General features: G+C 38.3%; 2 protein-coding genes across 2 annotated transcripts; both read left to right on the forward strand.

Annotated features, from left to right (window-relative positions):
* The first annotated feature begins 1175 nt into the window (after nt 1–1175).
* LOC125245282 (gastrula zinc finger protein XlCGF7.1-like) lies at nt 1176–6596 on the forward strand. Its single transcript, XM_048155819.1, has 3 exons — nt 1176–1330; nt 2555–2709; nt 4741–6596. The coding sequence occupies exons 2-3, from the start codon at nt 2625–2627 to the stop codon at nt 5454–5456; spliced, it is 801 nt and encodes a 266-aa protein (XP_048011776.1). The 5' UTR covers nt 1176–1330; nt 2555–2624; the 3' UTR covers nt 5457–6596.
* An 8670-nt stretch (nt 6597–15266) lies between these two features.
* On the forward strand, nt 15267–20645 carry LOC125245302 (tripartite motif-containing protein 16-like). The gene is made up of 6 exons (XM_048155832.1): nt 15267–15883; nt 16320–16415; nt 16502–16735; nt 18305–18464; nt 18618–18665; nt 20004–20645. Exons 1-6 carry the CDS (start codon nt 15308–15310, stop codon nt 20549–20551), a joined length of 1662 nt encoding a protein of 553 aa, XP_048011789.1. The 5' UTR covers nt 15267–15307; the 3' UTR covers nt 20552–20645.
* Nucleotides 20646–23144: the final 2499 nt, after the last annotated feature.

Raw genomic sequence — 23144 nt, forward strand, 5'->3', positions numbered from 1 at the left:
CTCAAACCAAAAATAAGATATATAATCTTGTTTTCAGTTTGGACAAAGATTATTACCCCACTGGCAAATTATTTTGCTTGTTTTAAGGAAAAACTCACTTAATTTTGACTTATTTTTCCTAAAAACAAGAAAATAATTTATACTTGTCAAGAAAATGCTTCTTGATCTAAGAATTTTTAGATATTTTGACTGGAAACAAGACAAAAATTCTAAGTAAGAACAGCATTTTTTGCAGTGCATGATTACTGTAAATGTCAGAATTGTTGAAGTTTCTTTGTTCAGTTGGTCATGCTGCTCGTCCTGATCTAGAAAGTATCCTGACATGATGAAACCATGTTTTTCTACATGAACTGTGGTAATACCATGCTCTAAATCCATCATGTTGTGTTTGTGGTGAATAATGTCAGTGTTTTCTTTCTATATCTGTCATGTGATCGTCCCGCTGCTGCTCTCAGTGCTGTAATGAACGCAATTAATATACTTCACTTTCATCAGAGCAAAGAGAGTCAATGATGAAGTGTTTCAATAGAGGGCGTCAAACACTCTTGTTAGATGAGCGACCCATGTGATCTATACAATGATCTTTGACCTTCCTGAAAGATGAGCCAATCCCATTCGATTATGACCTCTGTCAGTATATCTTACCATGTTAAAGAAACCTACTGTACCTGACAAACTTAAATCATTTCTGTCTTTGATCTGTTGTATTTGTGTAATGGACGTGAGCCAGTAAGAGCTGTGCGTGTGAACCTCAAGAGGCGCTAGTGACTGACACTAATGACTGCGGTTTAATCCCGCTCGGAGTGAGTAGGACTGGTTACATTTGTCCTATTGTGTGTAATTCGCTTCTTTGTTCTTATTTTTTATATTAAAATAATAATAATAATAATAATAAAAAATTAAAAAGCCAAAATATCTATATTGATGTATCATTATTGTTATCGTTACTTGAATTAAAATGTCTTATATCTTAGAATAAGATTTTGGTCATATCCCCCACCCCGAAATGACACATAATATGAACTCTGCTTTATTAAGTCATGTACTGTTTTTAACATGTATTTTAAACTTGTAAACCACATTTGTAGATATTTGCATATTAATAATGTAATATCTGGTATAAATGGTTTCTGCACCTAAACATTACAGTTTTGCCTATTAGACAAAATCTCACACTCTTTCATTGTTAGTTCTTAATATTCTCTTGAATATATTTTATACAGTATATATTCACAGCAGCGTGTGAACGGGACTTTTATTTTGGTGTGGTGGTGTGACGTCATAAGACTGCGCTGCACTCCTGCATCTGTTGTGATTCGGCTGAAGAAAGGTTTGTTTTGTTTTTTATTCAACTTTCAGAAAAACATAAAATGACATTTAACATAAAAAACAAACAACCAAACAAAAATCGGGGATACACAAAACAGATCTTACATGATACAGCAAATGAATTTTTCCAGTATTTTTATACACTTCTTATTTTGATTTAGTTCAATAAAATATTTTAAGGTCTGTCTAAAGGAGCGTCTCATTTCGTATCATGAATCAGTTTATCATAAACATGAATTCAGGGGTTATTCCAGAAAACAAAGTTAACTTACCGTCACGTGAACTCTGGGTTGATTAACTCAAACCCTGCTTACGTGAGGTATGCTGGTTCCAAAAACGCGTTCGGGAGTAAGTTCAGCCAACCCAGAGTATATTGCTGGTTAACACATGACATGTTTGATGCTAATTATTTAATAAGATATCACACATGTATTTAATTATAGATATTATAGCATAGAAAACGTCCTGTTAAAAAAGTAGATTCATGTGTGAGATGACAATAAATTAAATTCATATATTAGAATTGAATAAACATTTAAACATTACCACTTTGTAATTGTACTTATAATCATGTTTGTATATTACATATATATTGTATAATATAATATATTATAACTGAAGCTATATAACAAATTTAGTTATATTAATATATCTATATTAATTATATAATATTAATCTGAATAGCTTTTAAGCAAAAGAGCAGGTTATGTTCAGAAAGCAAGTTGCTATGGCTACTTACATACCCTAAAAAGCTACCATCGGTTTTGGACCCGAAAATTGAGGTTATCTGCTTACTTACTCTTAAACATACCAGGTATGTCACATAACCTGCTTTCTGGAATACACCCCAGGTACTAGAAAGAAGTGATGTGAGAGAGAAAGTTTCACCGCCCACTGACATCACCAGCTGCTCAAATAGTGTAAATGAACGAGAACAACAAACACTAACATGTGATGAGAACTTTTACAAACCAACTGCTAATGTTTTCATGAAAGTGTAATCTATTAAATGTGATGTACAAATAATTGAATGTGAAATATAATTATACTAAATATGAATTGTCTGTATTATTTGTGTATATATATTTTATAATCAGATTAAGTCCATTAACTCTCACTCTGACTCTCTCACCAGTGCACTGAATACTGAACTAGAGCGGATTGAGACACACCCAGAGATTCAGTTTGGATTTATTTTTCTCTTAATTTTTCTCATCTTAAACAGGTCAGAGGGACCAAACACAGAAAAACTCCTGGTGAAGTGACTGAGATCCATGTGACACATTATTATAAAGATGGTGTTTATTAAAGAGGAGAGTGAAGACATGAAGATTGACGAAGTATTCAGTCTGAAACAAGAAGAAACAGAGGAACAAATAGGTTTGTTTCACTCTCAAAGCTGAACTCAGTCATTTGATCCACATTAACGTCCAGCTCTACAGAAATGAATGATATTTTGAGTGATACCCATCTACCCAATCTGTCCGTTTTTATCATCGTTCTGAATCTGATTGAGTCGTAGTCTTTGACAAAAATGTTAAAAATTGTTCAAAACAGTTGCTTATTATTAATGAAACCCACAAAGTGTTGATTAAAAAATGCATGAAGCTGGAAAAATTAAAAAAAGTTTATGCACTGTATTGTTCTGAATATAAGATGGCGTTTTAAATGATTAGTTCACTTTCAAATGAAAATTAGCCCAAGATTTACTCACCCTCAAGCCATCCTAGCTGTAAATGACTTTCTTCTTTCTGATAATCACAATTGGAGTTATATTAATAAATATCCTGACGCATCCAAGCTTTATAATGGCAGTGAATGGGGGTCACTAGTATGAGCTGAAGAAAGTGCATCCATGAAGTAAAATATCTAGCTTCTGCCAGACCGCCCTCATATTCGCTACAAAGAAAGTGTAAAACTTTTGCAGTTCAAAAATCTTACGCTACGTCCTACTCCTTTTCTATTCAACTCACGGAAAAAGTGTAACTTAAATACGGAAGGTGGTCTAGCGGAAGCTAGATATTTTACTTCATAACTTTAACACAATATTTCTTTTACACAAACCCATTACTTCACTTAAGAAGGTTTAAAAAGTAAAAGTTTAAACTTTTATGGTGCCTCATAGGGGTTTAACGATATGCTCAGGACACGATGCGGTATGTATCACGATATTTTGAACAAAATGAAACATTAACAAATTTCAATAACTTTCTTTGTTGTACATACAAGATCACATTTCAAGGTTTAATAAAAACCTTCTGTATTCAAAGTAACAGCTGAATAGGTCTGTCTGTCACTGAAAAAAAATGTGTTAAATTTAACTTGAAATTAAAATTAAGAATCCTAAGGGACCGTTCACATATCGCGTATAAAAATATTGATGTCTGTCATATTGCGGCATTCTGAAAAGTTGAGAATTTTTCATCTCGATGCGCCTGGAAAATGCACTGCATGCACGTCGCAACCGTGTTTCTTCCATTATGCTGCGCAGCTACATTTGAAATAACTGACTTAAACACGGAAAGGACGCAATATGTGAACGGCCCCTAAGACAGAACTTCTTAAAGCAAAGCATCGCAAGCATCTTTTGCTTTTCTGTGAGCACAGCTGTTGCTGTGGCACTGCGGTGAAAGAAAGCCATGACTTTTCTCAAGCGACCAAGCAATAGACTGACGTGAGAAACGTTTACACCTGCTTGCAAGATTCGATGTGTGCGCGAAACACTTACTGAACTAGAGAGCTGATTGAGACACACCCTTAATATGAAGTGACAACCCGGCTTCTCTCACTGCCACCTCCATGTTGCAGAGTAGATCACATCAGCAGCTCAACCAATAAGATTAGACTGCCGTCATATCGTAAAAGTATCGCCATCACTCTACGATACATATCGTAACATTTTTGCATCGTGATATTTCGTAGTGCGATATATCGTTACACCCCTAGTGCCTCATCTTCTGACTCTCAGAATGTTCTATCAGGTAGAACTGCTTCAGATATCGGCAATGCATTTAAAATCATATAACCATTATTGAAACTAATTATATTGCGATATATATATCAATATTGAATTATTGTCCAGCCCTAGTTGATACACAATCAAATGGTAAGATCAGGTCATTTTTAACTTCAATAAGCAGTTTCTATGAAATTATAGGGTTTAAATCCTGATTGAAATACTTCTCAAATACATGTTTTCTGCTAAGTTATTTTTAATAATACTTAAACATTAACTTTTTTCATATTTTAAATTATATTTTAAATATTAAATTGTGTTATGTATATTGATTGTTTTTCTCTTGTTTTGTTCTGCTGCGCTCTCTTGCAGTTGGTTTACATGTCAAATGTTTTGATGTCTGTTGTTTTGTGCCAATAAACTGAGGTTTACTTTTTTGTCTTTTTTGACTTTAGACCTGATGGCACTGAAAGAGGAGAGTGAAGTACTGAATGAAATGGACGAGAAAGATCAATATAACAATCACTGTGATTTTATTACTGGAGAGAAATCTCTTATTTGCTTACAGACTAAAGAAACTTCATCACAAAAAAAGGGGCAAAAGACAGGGACTAGAAGTAATTTCGTCTGCCAACAATGTGGAAAGAGTTTCAAAAAAGAAGGAAACTTAAAATTCCACGTGAAAAATCACACTGAGAAGCATTACACATGCCCTCAGTGTGGAAAGAGTTTCAAACAGAAAGGACACTTTGAAGACCACATAAGAATTCACACTGGAGAGAAGCCTTTCTCCTGCCAACTATGTGGAAAAAGTTTCAACCAAATAGGAATCCTTAACAGGCACAGGAGAACTCACAATGGAGAGAAGCCTTACACATGCCTTCAGTGTGGAAAGAGTTTCAATGAACATGGAAAACTTGTAGTCCACATGGGAGTTCACACTGGAGACAAGCCTTACACCTGCCAACAGTGTGAAAAGAGTTTCACTAAACATGGAAGCCTTCTAGTCCATATGAGAGTTCACACTGGAGAGAAACCTTATATGTGCCAACAGTGTGGAAACAGATTCACTTATAAAGGAAGCTTTAATAGGCACATGAGAATTCACAATGGAGAGAAGCCTTTTCACCTGCCAACAGTGTGGAAAATGATTCAACCGATAAAAGAATAAAAGAAACCTTAATGCCCACATGACCATTAAAGGAAGCCTTAATAGGCACATGAGAATTCACAATGAAAAAAAGTCTTACACCTGCCTTCAGTATGGAAGGAGTTTCAATCAGAAAAGACACTTTAAAGACCACTTGATAATTCACTGGCGAGAAGCCATTTATATGTGGTCAGTGTAGAAACCTTAAAGTTCCACATGAGTATTCATGTATGAAAGAACTGTTTGTGGAGTCAGTTTCACAGACATGAATCAGGTTAGGAATCATAATAACTCACAGCAGAGAGAAGCCTTTCATGTGTCATCACTGTGGAAAGATTATAATAAAGAATAATAATAATAATAATAATTAAGAAAACCTTGAGGTTCACATAAGTTGTTTTTGGTTCTTCGCTTAAGGGTTAAAAAGGTTCAAAATATTTGAGCACCGGACTTAGCAAACATCCCAAGTGGCATTTAGATGAATATGTAAATATGTGCTGCTAAGTTTTTCAATATTTGTGTAAGCATCTGATCATATCAATGTGGATTTTTACACCAGATCTGCAATTCAACACAACAGTCAAGCCAAGTTCTGTTTATTTATAAAGTAATTTATACAATTTTTTTTTTTTTTTTAAAGCAAATAGCTTTACAGTATTAAACAGGAAAAAGTATCTGTTTTATCAAAGAATTTGGAGCCCAAAATAAACACCAACCTATTAATGGGCTGCTTTTTTTCTGAAATGACATGACACGAGTTTGTTCTTTGATTCCTCTTGAAGTATACATTCCTGCAAACTAGTTGCAAATTCTCTTTGCAAGGGTGAAATTGCAAGCACAATAAACCTCACAAGAATTGAAAAGGGGCTACTTTCCCATAGACTGAAGTGAGACCATGGACGTCTCTCCAGGTGTGGCAGTCTTTCTTGGTACTCTGTGGTGTGACAGATCACTGTAGAGGTTTAGTTTATGCAGAACGCACATGAACTGACAATCTCTTCCGCTTTACTAGTTATAACATGAAATATATATGAATGAACATCTGAAGGTATGTTGAAAGAAACAGTACAACTTACCGAAATCCTCATCATGTTGCATTTAATTGATCAGTCAGTGTTTCAATTGCAGAAAGGTGCCAATAAAACAGCTTGTTTTAACAAATGTCATATTTGCTGTCATATTTAGCTTACATAAAAGGCCTATATAAAAAACTAGTAGAAATATAATTGTATATTATTAAAAAAATTCTCATGTGTAATTTGTTACAAAACAATTTTAACCTTTAATATTATAATGATGTACCAACTGTGGTTCCCTCTATTTTTACAGCATTAGTTGAGACAGAGATTTTTTTTTTCTAGAAAATTTGCCATGTAATGTAACTTACCTGATAGGCCCCAAATTAATCAATAATGGAATTGAAGGTAATCAAATCGAAATCAGAACGCAAGCTTCTGAATCAAAATCTAATCCATTTGTGCAATTTGTGTCAATGCCCAGCCCCAATAATTGTTTGGTTTTTAACTTGAAGTAAATGTTGTTTTTTTGTTTTGTTTTTTTGTCAAGAGTGCACCAGAATGCGTGGTTTACATGTTAAAATCACAAAAATGTTATCCAGGGGGAGGATACCCCAAGACCCTCCTTCAACAATTTATTTCTTAAACGTACCCTTAAACGTGCACCATACCTTTTTTTTTTTTAACTCTTTTGAGTTTGTCGCTCTGAGTATATCAAAACCTTTCAAAGTCAACAGTTTCAAACTTAAAGAAAACACTAACAAGTGTTGTGCTCCCCAAACTGTCTGCCGCTGCTCAGCAGTGATGTTAGCATGTCTTCAAAAAATCTTAATTGCACAAACTTAAATAAAACACAACGAACAGTCCAGACCTGGTCCTCTCATCTGTCATGTCGTCACTCCTCCCTTTATGCTTCCACAGCTCCAACTTGAGATACGAGACCTGTGTGGTACACAGGTGACGCTCATTACCATTCATGCCACCAGCTTCACTCCGTTCTCACACCCCTCTGCCTCGTCCTGCTTCCCACACAATTATTCCAGGCTGAAAATCAAAATTTAATTGTATTAGAGTAATAAGCGACAGAGTTTTGGGTTTGCTTCCCAACTCCTGATTAACTTACAATCTCTTATCCCCGGTTTCACAGACAAGGTTTAAGCTAGTCCTAGACTTTAAATGCATGTTGAAGCTGTTTAACTGAAAGTAACTTGCACTGACATCTTAAAATATGTTTGAACCATTGTTTTGCCTCAAGTGTTACAGACAGAGATGGAGACACAGGTACAGTTTACGATGTTTATTGAGACAACCAGAGCAGTGAGCAGGTGAGTGAAAGCAGATGAAGTTCTAGGCAGATGATATATCAAGACAGTGATACTTGACTTGATCTTCTCTCCAGGTTCGATGAAGGCAGACAGATGTGGAGCAAACGCTACACAGAGACACTCACGGAGGACTGGAGAACACAGAGGATCTGGGAGACACACTGGAGACAGCTAAGTAGTCCGTAAGGTAAGCATTCAGGTTAGTATGCATTAACGAGACCGGACAATGACTGAGTGACTGTGAGTGTCTTTTATAGTGCTGTTGATTGGAATGGTGATGAGTGTCAGGTGCGTGTGATCAGTACTCTGGTGAGGGAGTGTGACGTGATTGGCTGGGTGCAGAGCCTGGCGTGTCTGTGACATTCCCCCCCCCCCTACGGTCCGCTCCTTAGGACCGAGGACCCTGCCGACGTGGTGGTCGGCCTCTGCCTCTTGGAGCTGGTCTATTGGGATGTCTGGCATGAAAGTCTTCCAGAAGGCTAGGATAAAGAATGTCAACTCTGGGAACCCATTATCTTTCCTTGGGGCCGTATCCTTCCCAGTCGACAAGATATTCCAAATGACCACCACGGCAACGGGAGTCCAAGATCTCCTTGACCAGATAAGCTGCTCCGTCCTCCACGATGATAGAAAGGGGGGGTTCTTCTGCATCGCCAGGCTTTGTAGAGGGAATAACAGAAGGATGGTGAGGTTTTAACAAGGACACATAGAATGTGGGGTGGATTCTGAATTCAGGTGGTATTTGCAACTGGTACGTGACTGGGTTGATCTGTCTGAGGATGGTGTAGGGGCCAATGAATCTGGGACTCAGCTTTCTGCAGGGAAGTCGCATCCAGATGTCTCTAGTGGATAACCAGACCTTATCTCCAGACTGATATACAGTTGCTTGGGAACGTCGAAGATCTGCTGTTAACCTGCGTCTCCTGAGGGCCCGCTGGAGTTGGAGATGCGCTGAGTCCCAAACCCTCTCGCTCTCCCGGAACCAGTAATCCACTGCCGGGACATCTGATGGTTCCCCATCCCAGGGGAACAGTGGGGGCTGATAGCCGAGTACGCACTGGAAAGGGGTGAGACCAGTGGTGGGTTGACGGAGGGAATTCTGGGCGTACTCGGCCCAGCCCAGGAACTGGTTCCAGGAGTCCTGATGGCCATGACAGAAGGTACGCAGGAAACGGCCAATCTCCTGTATCTTCCGCTCCGTCTGCCCGTTCGTCTGGGGATGGTATCCGGACGAGAGGCTGATGGTCACATCTAGGAGTTTGAAGAACAATTTCCAGACATGGGAGGTGAATTGTGGTCCTCTGTCAGACACTATATCCTCAGGCAATCCAAAGCACCTGAAAACATGATTGAAGAGGAGTTCGGCTGTGGCCATTGCTGTAGGAAGTTCTGGGAGAGGAATCAATCGGCATGACTTGGAGAATCTGTCAACCACAACCATTATGAAGGTATGTCCATTGGAGACAGGGAGATCTGTGATGAAATCCACTCCTAGATGTGACCACGGGCAAGTTGGAATAGGCAGAGGTTGTAGCTTTCCGGAGGGAAGATGATGGGGGCTCTTAGATATGGCACATTCCCTGCACCCCTTAACGTACCTCCTGATATCCGCTGCCATGTTGGGCCACCAGAAGCGCTGTTTTAGCAGTGAGAGGGTTTCATTGACCCCTGGGTGGCCAGTGCCCAGCGACGCGTGAGGGGAGTGGATGATGGGAATGCATCGTGTCCGTGGGATGTATAGCAAACCTGGGGGGGGCAACCCGGTGGAGTGTTGGTGGAGGCATTGGACTCGGGTAGCGTTTCTTCTGACCAGGTTATGGGGCTGACAATGAGGCTCTCTGGAAGAATGGACTCAGGATCTTCAGAACTTTCCTCGGGACTGTGGATATGTGATAGAGCATCGGCTTTGACATTCTTGGAACCAGGACGATAGGAAATGGTGAAGTTGAATCACGTAAAGAACAATGCCCATCTTGCTTGACGTGGATTCAATCTTTTTGCCTCACGCAGGTACACCAAATTCTTATGATCGGTTAACACCAGAAAGGGATGACGGGCTCCTTCGAGCCAATGCCTCCACTCCTCCAGGGCGAGCTTGATGGCGAGTAGCTCCCGGTTGCCGATGTCATAATTAATCTCCGCCGGGTTGAGTTTGCGGGAGAAGAAGGCACATGGATGGAGTCTACTTGGTTTCCCCTGCTGCTGGGACAGGACCGCTCCCACTCCTGTGGTGGATGCATCGATCTCGACCACGAAGGGAAGTTCTGGATCAGGATGAACAAGGAGGGGAGCAGTCGTATAGGCGGTCTTGAGGTCCTCGAAGGCTTTCTTTGCTGCAGGATTAAAGGACAGAGACTTGGGCTCTCCACGGAGTAGGTTGGTGAGTGGAGAAGTGATGGTACTGTAACTCTTGATGAATCTTCGATAGAAATTGGCGAATCCTAGGAATCTCTGTAGTTCTTTGACAGTTGTGGGAAGGGGCCAATCCTTAATTGCTGATACCTTCCTCTCATCCATGCGGACGCCACTGTGGTCGATGTTGTATCCCAAGAACTGCACTGAGGGCTGATGGAAAGTACATTTCTCTGCTTTCAGGAACAGGTTGAAGTCCCTCAGGCGTTGGAGGACCTCCGCAACGTGTTGGCGATGTTCGGCCAGGCTCTGGGAGTAGATGAGAATGTCATCTATGTAGACGATCACGAACCTGTGCAGGAAAGATGATTTTCACACCATCTTGAATAAAAACTCTAGACTACAAGATCTAGTTCTCAAAAGTCTTGTTAACAAATGTTTATTATTTGTTATATGGCCTTATTTCAGTGACTTATGTGTGGCTCATGAAAAAAAGAGTTAAATGTGTATACAGTGTAATCATAATTTAGCCAATAAAATGTTTATAAGCAACTGAAAAAAGACCAAATGTCAGGGTGTTACACAAAGAAGGGGACGGAGACACAGGTAAAAGCGTATGTGATGTTTATTGAACAACCAGAGAGTTATGGCAGAGTGCAGGTAAGTCCATGCAGATAAAGTTCATAGCAGATAACTATCAAGACAGTGATACTAGGGCTGCACGATATATCGCATGAGATTGTCACGCGCATTTCATCAGTAAAGCCGGTTCCCTGATTACCGCTAAATCGCCATCACCTGCTTTCAAATGGTGCGGCATTTAATAGACAGAACCGTAGATCACTGAAAAGCCACGCAATATCGCGTTCATATCGCAGATGAATCGCCTTCGATAATGAACGCGATATTGCGTGACTTTTCAGTGATCTACGGCTGTGTCTATTAAATGCCGCTCCATTTGAAAGCAGGTGATGGCGATTTAGCGGTAATCAGGGAACCGGCTTTACTGACGAAATGCGCGTGAAAATCTCATGCGATATATCGTGCAGCCCTAAGTGATACTGAACTTGATCTTCTCTCCAGGTTACAAGGATGGCTGACAGACGAAGAATGGAGGATACCAGGAGGCACTCACTGAAGACACGGAGAACACGAGGGATCTTGGAAGGCAATGGAGGTAAGTAGTCCGTAAGGTAAGCATAACTAGAAGTATGTCTTAACGAGACCGGACAGTGACTGAGTGTTCTGGCGTGTCTTTATGTTGCAGTGTTAATGAGTGCTGATGAGTGTCAGGTGTTGCTGATCAATACTCAGGAGAGGGAGTGCGATGTGTTTGGTGAAGTGAAGAGCCTGGCATGTTTGTGACACAGGGCATGTCAACAATTCACCAAGGCCCAAAAACACCCTCAGACCCAAGAGAGTTAAAACCAACAGGAGCCCGAATAAACATCAAAAAACAGTGTCCGGGAACACGAGTAGTTTATTCCAAAACAGCAATTTCACTGTTCACACCACAAACTATATTACAAAGTGCAATGGTATCAAAAAAATAGAAAAGGATTGTAATATAATTTCTCTTACAGTCTCAAATTCCATCATATCAAGATTCATTACTAAAAACACGGTAACACTTTACAATAATAGTACATGAATAACCATGAACTAATACCTAAATTAATAGTTACTTCAACATGAACTCATGATTAGTTAAGATATGAACTAATGAAGAGTGATCCTTAACTACGACAGGAGTCATAGGGATTCATGCATGAAAACAGCAGCCTTAACTATGCGTTAATACATGTTTGATAATTAATGCATTAATTAACATTTAGGGGTAAACTAAATAAATCAGCCTCCATAAGAGTAAACAAGAAGTACTCTGAATTTGAATTAAACGCGATTTAATACTGTCATAATTTACACTGTAATATCATAATCTGCCATCTGCAGCTTTGTGACAAATAATTGCAATGGCACATGATTATTTAGCCATTAATTACATAGATCTGTCTAATCAAATGTGTAAAATAGACTAACTACCACTAATAAATTTAATTTGATCTAAACTGTTTTCTGATTTTTACAGTTCATTTATATTTAGTCATATAGCTAAATAGTCATAGTTTATTCCCGGAACTAAAGTATGTAAGGTTTGTTTCTGGCGGGACACTCATTAGTGGCACACGCTAGGTGTTCTCTTGGCGCGTTTGTTGTGTTGCTGGCATTTTAAACTAATAAATGTTGACTGCTTTGGTAAGCCGAATTAATAATTAAAGACATATTTACATGTATGTTTTATTGGGGTTTCCAGGAGGTTATGTGCAGTTATTAACTGTATTTGTATTTTTGTCGTTTAAATGTATATGCTTTGATTAACATTAGCTTGTGGACGCGCGCTATTTTACATGTAAATGTGCCTTATGTGTGTCTTTACAGGTATGTTTATGGGTTGCTTTCAAGTCCATATATGTTTAATTATATAAATAAAAATAAAGGAATAAGGATGGCACTCTATAGTGTTTATTCATATATTAGTTAATGATGTGTGATATGTGCATCATGTCATGACTTTACTTGAGGGGGCACAATCATAATTAACTCATTATTAACTAAGCATATACTAACATCAACTAATGGTTTGTTAATGTATACTTATGTCATGACTTTACTTGAGGGGGCACATCGTAATTAATTCACTGTTAACTACTTACCAAATTCAGCTCATGATTATCATTAACTTACTATCAAATACACATGTACTAACACAACTATATAAGTACTCAGCCCAGTTAAGTGATGTTGTGTGACTTTTCAAAAAGTCAGAGAACGGAGGTACAGTATATGATCACGGCCTGCGTCTGGATGGAGAGTGAACTTCTGAATCTGATCCCAGCAAACACTCCCTGACCTTAGTTCATGTTTCCTGTTTGGTTATTTTTTTGGGAACCGATTCCTCAGGAACTGATGTAAGTCACAGTAGTTTAGTTTGATAGGAAAGAATATCACAAAACAGATTAAGACCTTTTAAGATAAATAGTGTATTTAGTATTTTATATGTTTGATAAGGAGGATCAGTGAAAATAATGACAAACTAATCCTGTGCCTTTCAGTAATGTTTATAATGAAGCTGCTGATGTCAGTAGTTTAAATTCTGACAAGAATAAATTGTTTAAATTTATTTCAAAGTCCAAATATGTATTATTCCTTCTTATAGAGACTGTTTGATTTAGTTTACCCTAAATGTTAATTAATGCATTAATTATCAAACATGTATTAACGCATAGTTAAGGCTTCTGTTTTCATGCATGAATCCCTATGACTCCTGTCGTAGTTAAGGATCACTCTTCATTAGTTCATATCTTAACTAATCATGAGTTCATGTTGAAGTAACTATTAACTCAGGTATTAGTTCATGGTTATTCATGTACTGTTATTGTAAAGTGTTACCAAAAACACATTACACAAAAAATGAACCTATCCACCTCTGATGCACAAGACATTGAAGAGATATTTCTCAGACATCATATTTGCTCAGAAGCACTAAGATTCACTTACAATAATGGTTTGGAAATAACCTTACTCATTACAAAAGTAATTATATTACAGTAATTTAATTACTTTTTGCTGTAACACAGTTATATAATGCATTGCTAATACAATTTGGGTAATATTATACTTCTTACAATTTCAACTTGTTAATCCAACTGAGAGATGTAGTTTGCGTGTACTATGTTACTGATTGGGTGTTTTAAGCCACCGTTCAGTCTGTATTTTACACAGCGTGATGAGAAACGGCTGCTCCAAAACAATTGCAGAATATGCATATTTAATTTAACGTATTAATAATACATTTATTGAATTATATAATGTATTACATTTTGGAAGTAACTTGCCCAACTCTGAAAATAACCAATTTGGGGGAACAAGTTCTTCAGCTCATGCCAGTGAAGCTGATTTATTTAAAATTAGTCTTTATGAAACTGGGAACATCATAACTCAAAAATATTGATGTAACTGATTACCTCAGATTTTTTTGAGTTAGTCCAACTTATTTAGGTTTACAGTGTAACCCTGTCATAAAATGAATTCTGTGCTCGTTTCTAAGTTAGATTGATAAATGAGGCCCAATATGAGTAGAAACAGGGCTTGACATTAACACCCACCAACCCGCCAAATGCGGGTAGATTTCAGCTGTGACGGGTAAGACAGCCACTCCCACTAGCCACTTCGGCGGGTTGAATATAATTTCAGCCTACAGCCAAATGAAAGGTAGCCAAGCTTGTCGTATCACAAAATTACGATTCAATCACAATTCTTTATCGATTAACTTGCTGTTAGTGAAGGTGGGATAGGCGGAATCACTCTGAATGACACACAACAGAAGCACAACAAAAGCACGATCAGATCTTCTTGCGAATGAATAGTCAAATACACGCACACACAGATGTCAAAATGGCCATCGTGTGGAGTATCTCGCGTGAATACAGTCGGTTATGGCTTAAGTAGATGTAAACGTGGGTAAAAAACTGAATATGTGTCAGTATATTATGTCCATGCATTCAGCAGCCCCCAAATAAATACCTGTCTGTCATTAATCAAACAACAAAAGATGTTAAATAAATGTATACATGATAAAAAAAACCTATGTGTCAGCATTAAAAGATTTTTTTTAAAAATTACTATTTGTAATTTGCTTCTTTGTTCTTTTTATATAGCTTAACAAAAATAACTGTACCTACCAGCTGATATACAACGTAGTCTTGATTTGGGTCTTCAATCTGCATGTGTAAGTTTGAAAGGGTTTTAAATCAAGTAAAATGACTCAAAGTAATTTAAGCATGACAAAGTCAACTTTAATCATATAAAATGTAATTTCCCAACAGGAAAATTGTGGCCAGTGAAAATGCTGAGTGGCTAGTAACTTTGGAAAACCACTAGCCACAGTGGCTGGTGAGCAAAAAAGTTAATGTCAAGCCCTGGTGGGAACACAAAGAAAACTAGCAGGAATGAGGCTCTTCAGGACCAGGAATGAGGAAGCTGTTGTACAGACACGCCTGTTTTGCACACGTCACTCAAACACAGAACCAGGAAACAGGAATCACATGAGTTCAGAGAAAGTGAAACTGAAGTGTAGTTGAACTGTTGTGTGTTTGTGTCTCTGTATTCATGCTGTAAAATGGCAGAAGCCAGAATTTCAGTGGATCAGGATGAGTTCAGGTGTCCAGTGTGTCTGGATCTCCTGAAGGATCCAGTGGCCATTCCCTGTGGACACAGTTACTGTAAGCTCTGTATTACAGGCTGCTGGGATCAGGAGGATCAGAAGAGAGTCTACAGCTGTCCTCAGTGCAGACAGACCTTCAGTCCAAGACCTGCTTTAGCTAAAAACACCATTCTGGCTGAAATGGTGGAGAAACTGAAGAAGATTAAACTTCCTGCTGACTGTTACGCTGGAGCTGGAGATGTGCAGTGTGACGTCTGTACTGGAAGAAAACACAAAGCCATCAAGTCCTGTCTGGTGTGTCTGAACTCTTACTGTCAGAATCACCTTGAACAACATGAGAGTTTCTTTAAAGGAAAGAGACACAATCTGACTGAAGCCACTGGACGACTGCAGGAGATGATCTGCAAGAAACACGACAAGATCCTTGAGGTTTTCTGCCGCACTGATCAGAAGTGTATATGTGTGCTGTGTATGGATGAACATAAAAACCACGACACTGTATCAGCTGCAGCACAGAGGACAGAGAAACAGGTATGAACTTTGTACCCAGCAAGCTAAACACTTCTCAATAACAAGTCTTGACAAAAGGAAGGTGTTGTTCAAATGAATTTCTGAGTAAAATGTGTAAAACTATAAAGTAAAAAGATTAAATAAACATGAAAAGGGTTGAGTCCACTTATTATTCAACGTGAGAAAATTATTCATCATGCAAAATGTTTACACAATATACAGTATACATACTGTATACTGAGAGATAAATGTTTAATAAGATCTTAAGCAGTACAAATGTTTCATAATATGAACAGAACTATGAATTTCACAATGATGTATTATGAAAATTATTTCTACCTGTAATCCTTCATAAACTTACATAATAGCATAAATATATAATAATAATAATCTGGATTCATATCTGTTTACTTGATGATTTATGTGATGTTTCTCCTGTCATTGGTTTGTCCTTTAGCACCAGCTGAAGGAGACGCAGAGGTTGTTCCAGCAGAGGATCCAGCAGAGAGAGAAAGATCTTCAGCAGTTGAGAGAGGCTGTGGAGTCTCATAAGGTGAGTCTGGAGAAGAAGAGAAGTTTGAGAAGTCTCAGTCAGGACTCACTGAAGCCACTGTGTGATTGTGATGTGTGTCCTAACAGCGCTCTGCACAGACAGCAGTGGAGGACAGTGAGAGGATCTTCACTGAGCTCATCCGCTCCATTGAGAGAAGCCGCTCTGAGGCCACACAGCGGATCAGAGATCAGGAAAAGACTGCAGTGAGTCGAGCTGAAGGACGACTGGAGCGACTGGAGCAGGAGATCAATGATCTGAGGAGGAGAGACGCTGAGCTGGAGCAGCTTTCACTCACACAGGATCACATCCATTTCCTGCAGGTAACAGAGATCTAGAAGAACAGGATCATAGTGGACTTGAGCAAGAGACTCACAGAGAAACATTTCATGAGAGCAGAATGAGCTGTTGACTGAAGTGTTGATCTGTGTGTTCGGTTATTATATAATCATCAGTCAGACTCTCATCTGATCTTCTTCTTTTGAAAGAGACGCACTTACAGTTCAGCTCTGGAAATCTCTTAGGAAATTTTTTTCTGAAAGATACATTGAGATTCCAGATGACAAAAGCTCAAAACTTCACAAATATTTTAAATATTTAGTCCTCAAACTAAAGTGAGGTTGTATTTTACCTCTGCTTTAGCGTATTTAAACCACAAAACTTGACCTTGGGTTTGTGTCCTAAGAGTCACTAACTGCTCAAAAGCTTTGTAAGGAACCCCCCATCGGCCCAAAAACGGAATCCGACGGCGTTGGGTGAAGGTTAACGCGTGTATGCCTTTTCAGCGTCTCTGTGAAGTTCACTTAATTTCACCCGTTTAATCTGACTCCAATTTCAAATGATTCCTATTCTAAGGGTTGTGTCTCCAATTAGAAATTGATCATTTGTTATGTATTAATTTAGATATTTGATTATTCTGGGTATCTCTTATTTCAATTATTCTTTCATTACGGACCCATTATCGCTTAGAGAATTTCGCATCGGCTGACTGCGTTCTCACGGACATAAATTCGCCAGTTTATGATTCTTAGTCAGAGGGTGCAGAGTTTACTAATGCATTTGAGTCGAACCGCCACATGCTTGTTCATACAAAAATACAGTTTTCTTAGTCACGATACTGCAACTTGCCAAGTCAATAACAGACAAACTCAAAAAGTCCCATGATGTGCCCACATGTTCCTTTCATGAGGCTCTCTAGTTTGACCTGCCCTGACGCAGATTTACGGAAATAACGGACTCCAATAATCTACCGGTCATAATGATTTCAGAAGAATCCAGAGTAAGTCAAATATAACATTTTATTTGTCAAGTAAAAATGGATCATGCCAATTACATTACAATTAGACAATTAGAAGCCAATTCAGAAATGTTAAATGCATAACATCGATTACTCAAAGAAATGCATATACACACAGTGCATACTGTAGATGTGTGGGGGTAAGGCGTTGTCCTATGCTATTCTTTTAAGATCTTCTCTCCAGATACGCTTTATTGCTTTATTGCAGGATACTTGATCTCAGTTTTCGTTTAGCAGGAAAATCAAGCCTTACAGCTATAATAATGATCAATCTACTCGTTGCCTTTGAACTGCTTTTCCTGATCAAGTCTATTCAACCCTGTCATGTGACTCAATTGATCTGTTACATTTATGTTATTGTCAGATGTTTGATCAAGTGTTTCCTTAGAAAGTTCACATATAGTGTAAGTGTCAAACACTAGAACTTACAGCTCTAACATGATATAATGAACATGAGAAGAATGAATCTGATGCTGTGAAAGTGCTGGATTGAGGAGAGTTACTAAAGATCAACAAGAGCTGCTCAAATCTGACAGTAGTGCAGGTTATTGGCTGAAGTGTGGAGGTGATGAGCTTTGATTTCTGTTTTCTGTAGAGTTTCCAGTCTCTCTCAGCTCCTCCTGAATCTACAGACGTAAATGACGATCCCTTCAGTTCTCTCTCCTCTTTTGATGTTGTGAGAGAATCTGTCCTTCAGCTGAGAGACAAACTGGAGGATTTCTGCAAAGAGGAGCTGAAGAAGATCTCTGACAGAGGTAAAGTCCTGGAGATTCATCTGCTCTCAGAAATGATCCTCCATCATCTCATATCATGTAGAAGATCATATTAGAAATGTCTTAGGAACGGATGCAGGGATCATTTTCTATTGACATGATAATCACACTCTTCATGTCTGTTGATTTCCACAGTCACTTTCACCAACATTGTTCCCAGAACCAGGAACGACTTCCTACAATGTAAGTCACTGAGAAAACAAGCAGAGAAACTAACTGAGTGTGTTCATGTTCTTCCTGTAGAAGGAGAAAGAAAACATGACAGAAGAGTTTTAGAGTTGATCATGTAAATCAGTGTTTCAGAGAACATCAGGGGATGTTGAGGTGTTCTTGGGAGGTGTTTGTTAAAGGCGTGTAAATGCCAAAGATGTACAAACATGTAATCACTTGCAAAAGAAAATCGTCTGCAACAATATAACCACATTCTAAGTGCTCAGATCAATTGTGTCAGAAATTGAACGTAGCATCCGTTTACAGTTGGTACGTGTCTATTGTAGACAGAATCATTGATTATAATGGGTTGTATGTGCTTTTGTGGCGACACGACATGTAGCGCCGTTCACGTCAGAGTGTGACCTGCCAGTTTATACCCATGTGACCAGAATAGACTTTTTCATTTCCAGAGCAACAACTATTTACTTCAGTGTTTCTGTCAGCTTTCTGTAGTGCAGCTGCTGAACTTCCAGTGAAAACAACTTCTGCGTTTAGCATTCAGACACAATATAACACACGTCAGAAGTGCCGTTACACAAGGAACACTAAAGGTAAAAATAGAGAAGTGTGTACTGGCACTGGAAGTATGAAATAAAAAGATTTGAAATGGAATTTCTACAAAGATGTGAATCAGGACACTAAACTGGGGATTCAATATATTCTTCAAAAACAGGAAATCTTCTAAAACTAATGAATAAATATCATTATTTCACTGAAAGCAAATTAAAAAATTCTATATTAGATATTAAACAGACAATATTAGAGGTAAAATCACAGTAGAAAAAAAAGCTCTTCTGGAAAAATCCCACTATGGATTTATGCTAAACTGGATTTTGTATCAAGTCTCTTTAATCTTTGGGGAAACAGATAGAAATTTAAAGAAAGCTCAAGATTGCCAAAATCTACAGCACTGAAAATCACCAACAATACAATAGACCTACAATGCTTAAAAACTTGTAAATCACATTATTACACTCATCATTGAATCAATTTAATGGATCCTTGGTGAATTTAAGTTTGTTTAAAAAAAAAAAAAAGAATCACACTGACCTCAAACATTTGAATGGTGTAAATATAATAATAGACCTTTAAATTATTAAAAACACAGAATAAACATTAATATTCAGGGAAGACTGATTAGACCGGCCCAAAAAAGGTTGAGATCCACTGATAAAAATAATGATGATTTTCACAGGATATCTGATTAACTGTACTGAGACACTGATGATATATTGAACATGACGAGTTCAGAAACATTAAAAGATCAGATTGATAATTCCTGATCCTGATGTGTTTTATCTCCATCAGATTCTCATCAGCTCAATCTGGATCTGAACACAGTGAATAAACTCCTCCGTCTGTCTGAGAGGAACAGAGTGATTACATTCACTGATATTTTCAAAGTCCAGCCGTATCCTGATCATCCAGACAGATTTGATGTGTTTCAGGTGTTGTGTAGAGAGAGTGTGTGTGGACGCTGTTACTGGGAGATTGAGTGGAGTGGAGATTATGGTGTGTCAATATCAGTGTCATATAAGAGCATCAGCAGGAAGGGATCGGGTAAAGAGTGTGTGTTTGGAGGTAATAATCAGTCCTGGAGATTGATCTGCTCTTCCTCCAGTTACTCATTCAAACACAATAACATAGAGACTGAACTCCCAGTAAAGTCCATCATCAGGAGAATAGGAGTGTATGTGGATCACAGTGCAGGAACTCTGTCCTTCTACAGCGTCTCTGGAGACACAATGAGCCTCATCCACACAGTCCAGACCACATTCACTCAACCGCTTTATCCTGGGTTTACTGTTGGTTATAAAGGATCAGTGAAACTGTTGATGAATCAGAACAGACTGTAGAGAGACTCTACCCATAATGCTTTGAGCTCATGATGAATCAGTAACAGTGAGATGTTATAGAGTCTCTTATTTTCTCTTCATTACATTAATACTACAGCTGAACTTCTGTCAGTGAAATAACATGTCAGAATAAATGTGTGTAATGAATCCTCAGATAGACATTGAGATCAGTGTGTGTGTGTGTGTGTGTGTGTGTGTGTGTGTGTGTGTGTGAGTGAATGAGACAGAGAGAGAGAGAGAGAGAGAGAGAGAGAGAGAGATGCAATTTGGCAGGGAAACAGTCAATGACTATAACATCAGATTGATCAGAGATACATCAGAAGAAGAGAGACAGATGGCATCAAATACAGCACTTTACATTACAGTCAGTATGTATGCCATACTGTACACAGATTACCATGGTAGAGATTGCCACATTACTAAAAATCACTATGGTATAGTGATACCATTTACTGTATTGGCAGCAAACTCTTCTAGCAAGAAACCTCATGGCCATTTCATAATCACACCTTTTGATAACACACTGAATGCTTTTACAAAAATTACTTGGCCAAACTTAAATGTGACAAAGTCACTACCAGACTTCTTCAACACACAGAGAACAGAAGTTAAAAGACGAATACAATCGGAGTTATATTAATAATCACTCTGATGATTCTAAGCGTTATAATGGCAGTGCACAGAAACCTGTTTCAACCTGTTTGAAGCTCAAAAAAGGGCATCCATCCATCCATCAATGTACTCCACATGACTCCAGGGGTGAAAAAAAGGCCTTCTGAACCGAAGTGATGCGTTTGTGTAATAAAAATATTCTTATTTAACAAGTTATAAGATCCGATATCTGGCTTTAAAAACTAGAGAATAATGATGAATATTGTCTGTACCTCTCACTGAGAGAAAAGTACAACTTATCAGTATGTTTTGGGAATCTTTCTTGTTTATAGTTAAAGCCTGGGCCAACGTCAGCCTTGAAGATGCTGTGAATCATGTGTATTTGTGAATGTGTGTTAAGTGTTCAGTACAGGTGCTGATGACCATGTGTGGAAGATTACTAATTTTGTCTTTTTTTCTTAGCCATTCAGAACCGTTTAATGTAGTTAGTGGACTCTGTTAGAGTATAATTGCTGCTGTATTGAATGTGAAATGGCCAAAGGTAAGCCCAGAATGTGACTGTGTCTGATTTTTTATTATACCATGTTTAACTGCCTATTTTGGGGTGGGATTAAAAATGCTCTGATTTGGTGTGTTTACACCTTTAAATGCTCGTGCTCCCCGCCCCCAAGCTCTAGACTCCATTAAACATTGCATAAATAATACTGAAGTTCACACAGCAAATATATCTCAAAATGGATCTTTTTGCGTTTTGTGATGCAGCATATCAGATCACGTAAGTATGGCATGTATTTTGTGGATGTTTGTTAAAATTCAATTCTGATTGAGTTTGATAATGTGCTGCACAGCTTATGGGGCTAAAGCTACACACTGTTAGAGAGACTCCATAAGAATGAAGATGCGTTTATGAATTATGCAGACTACAAGTGTTTAATAATGAAAATAACGACATGGCTCTGGTCTCTGTGAATACAGTAAGAAACAATGGTAACTTTAACCACATTTAACAGTACATTAGCAACATGCTAACGAAACATTTAGAAAGACAAATTACAAATATCACTAATTATATCATGTATCATGAACAGTTATTATCGAGCCATCTGACATTTTCGCTATTGTCATTGCTTCACAATACCTGCATAATTTCTGATGATTCGGCTGTGCAGCTCCAGACATTAATACTGGCTTGTCTAATGCCTTGAACAACATCACTCGAATGCTAAAGAGTGAAAATAAGTCTTTAAACTGGTTTTAAAAACATCCAGTGATGGAGAGGCCCTGATACACAAAGGTAGACTCTTCCAGAGCTTTGGGGGGCTACAGAGAAAGCACAATCACCTTTTGATTTGCAACGAGAATGAGGGACAGATAAAAGTAACTGATCACAAGATCTTAATGACCTAACAGCTGTGTATGGCTTAATAAGATCAGAAATATAATCCAGGGCCAAGTTGTGCAGTGCTTTGTATATGAAAAGAAGGATCTTAAAGTCGACTCTAAATTTTATGGGGAGCCAATGCAATTAGGTAAGGACAGGGGAGATATGATCCCTTTTTCTAGTTCCTGTCAGCAATCTGGCTGCCGAGCTCTGAACCATCTGTAACCGAGCCAGTGTAAATTGAGGTAGGCCAACATAAAGAGAGTTGCAGTAGTCCAGACGAGAAGAAATTAGTTCATGGATCTCAATTTCAAGGTCTTTACTAGAAAGAAAGTGTTTCACTTTTGCTAAGTTGAAAAAGCTATTCTTTACAACTGCATTTATGTGCTTGTCAAATTGGAGAAGAGGGTCAAAATAGACACCAAGATTTTTTCCATGATAGTGCAGATTGTTACTTAAAGGGATAGTTCACCCAAAAATGAAAATTTGATGTTTATCTGCTTACCCCCAGCGCATCCAAGATGTAGGTGTCTTTGTTTCCTCAGTAGAACACAAATGATGATTTTTAACTGCAACCGCTACCGTCTGTCAGTCGTATAA

The sequence above is a fragment of the Megalobrama amblycephala genome, linkage group LG14 (genome assembly GCF_018812025.1).
Source record: "Megalobrama amblycephala isolate DHTTF-2021 linkage group LG14, ASM1881202v1, whole genome shotgun sequence".
Lineage (NCBI taxonomy): Eukaryota > Metazoa > Chordata > Actinopteri > Cypriniformes > Xenocyprididae > Megalobrama > Megalobrama amblycephala.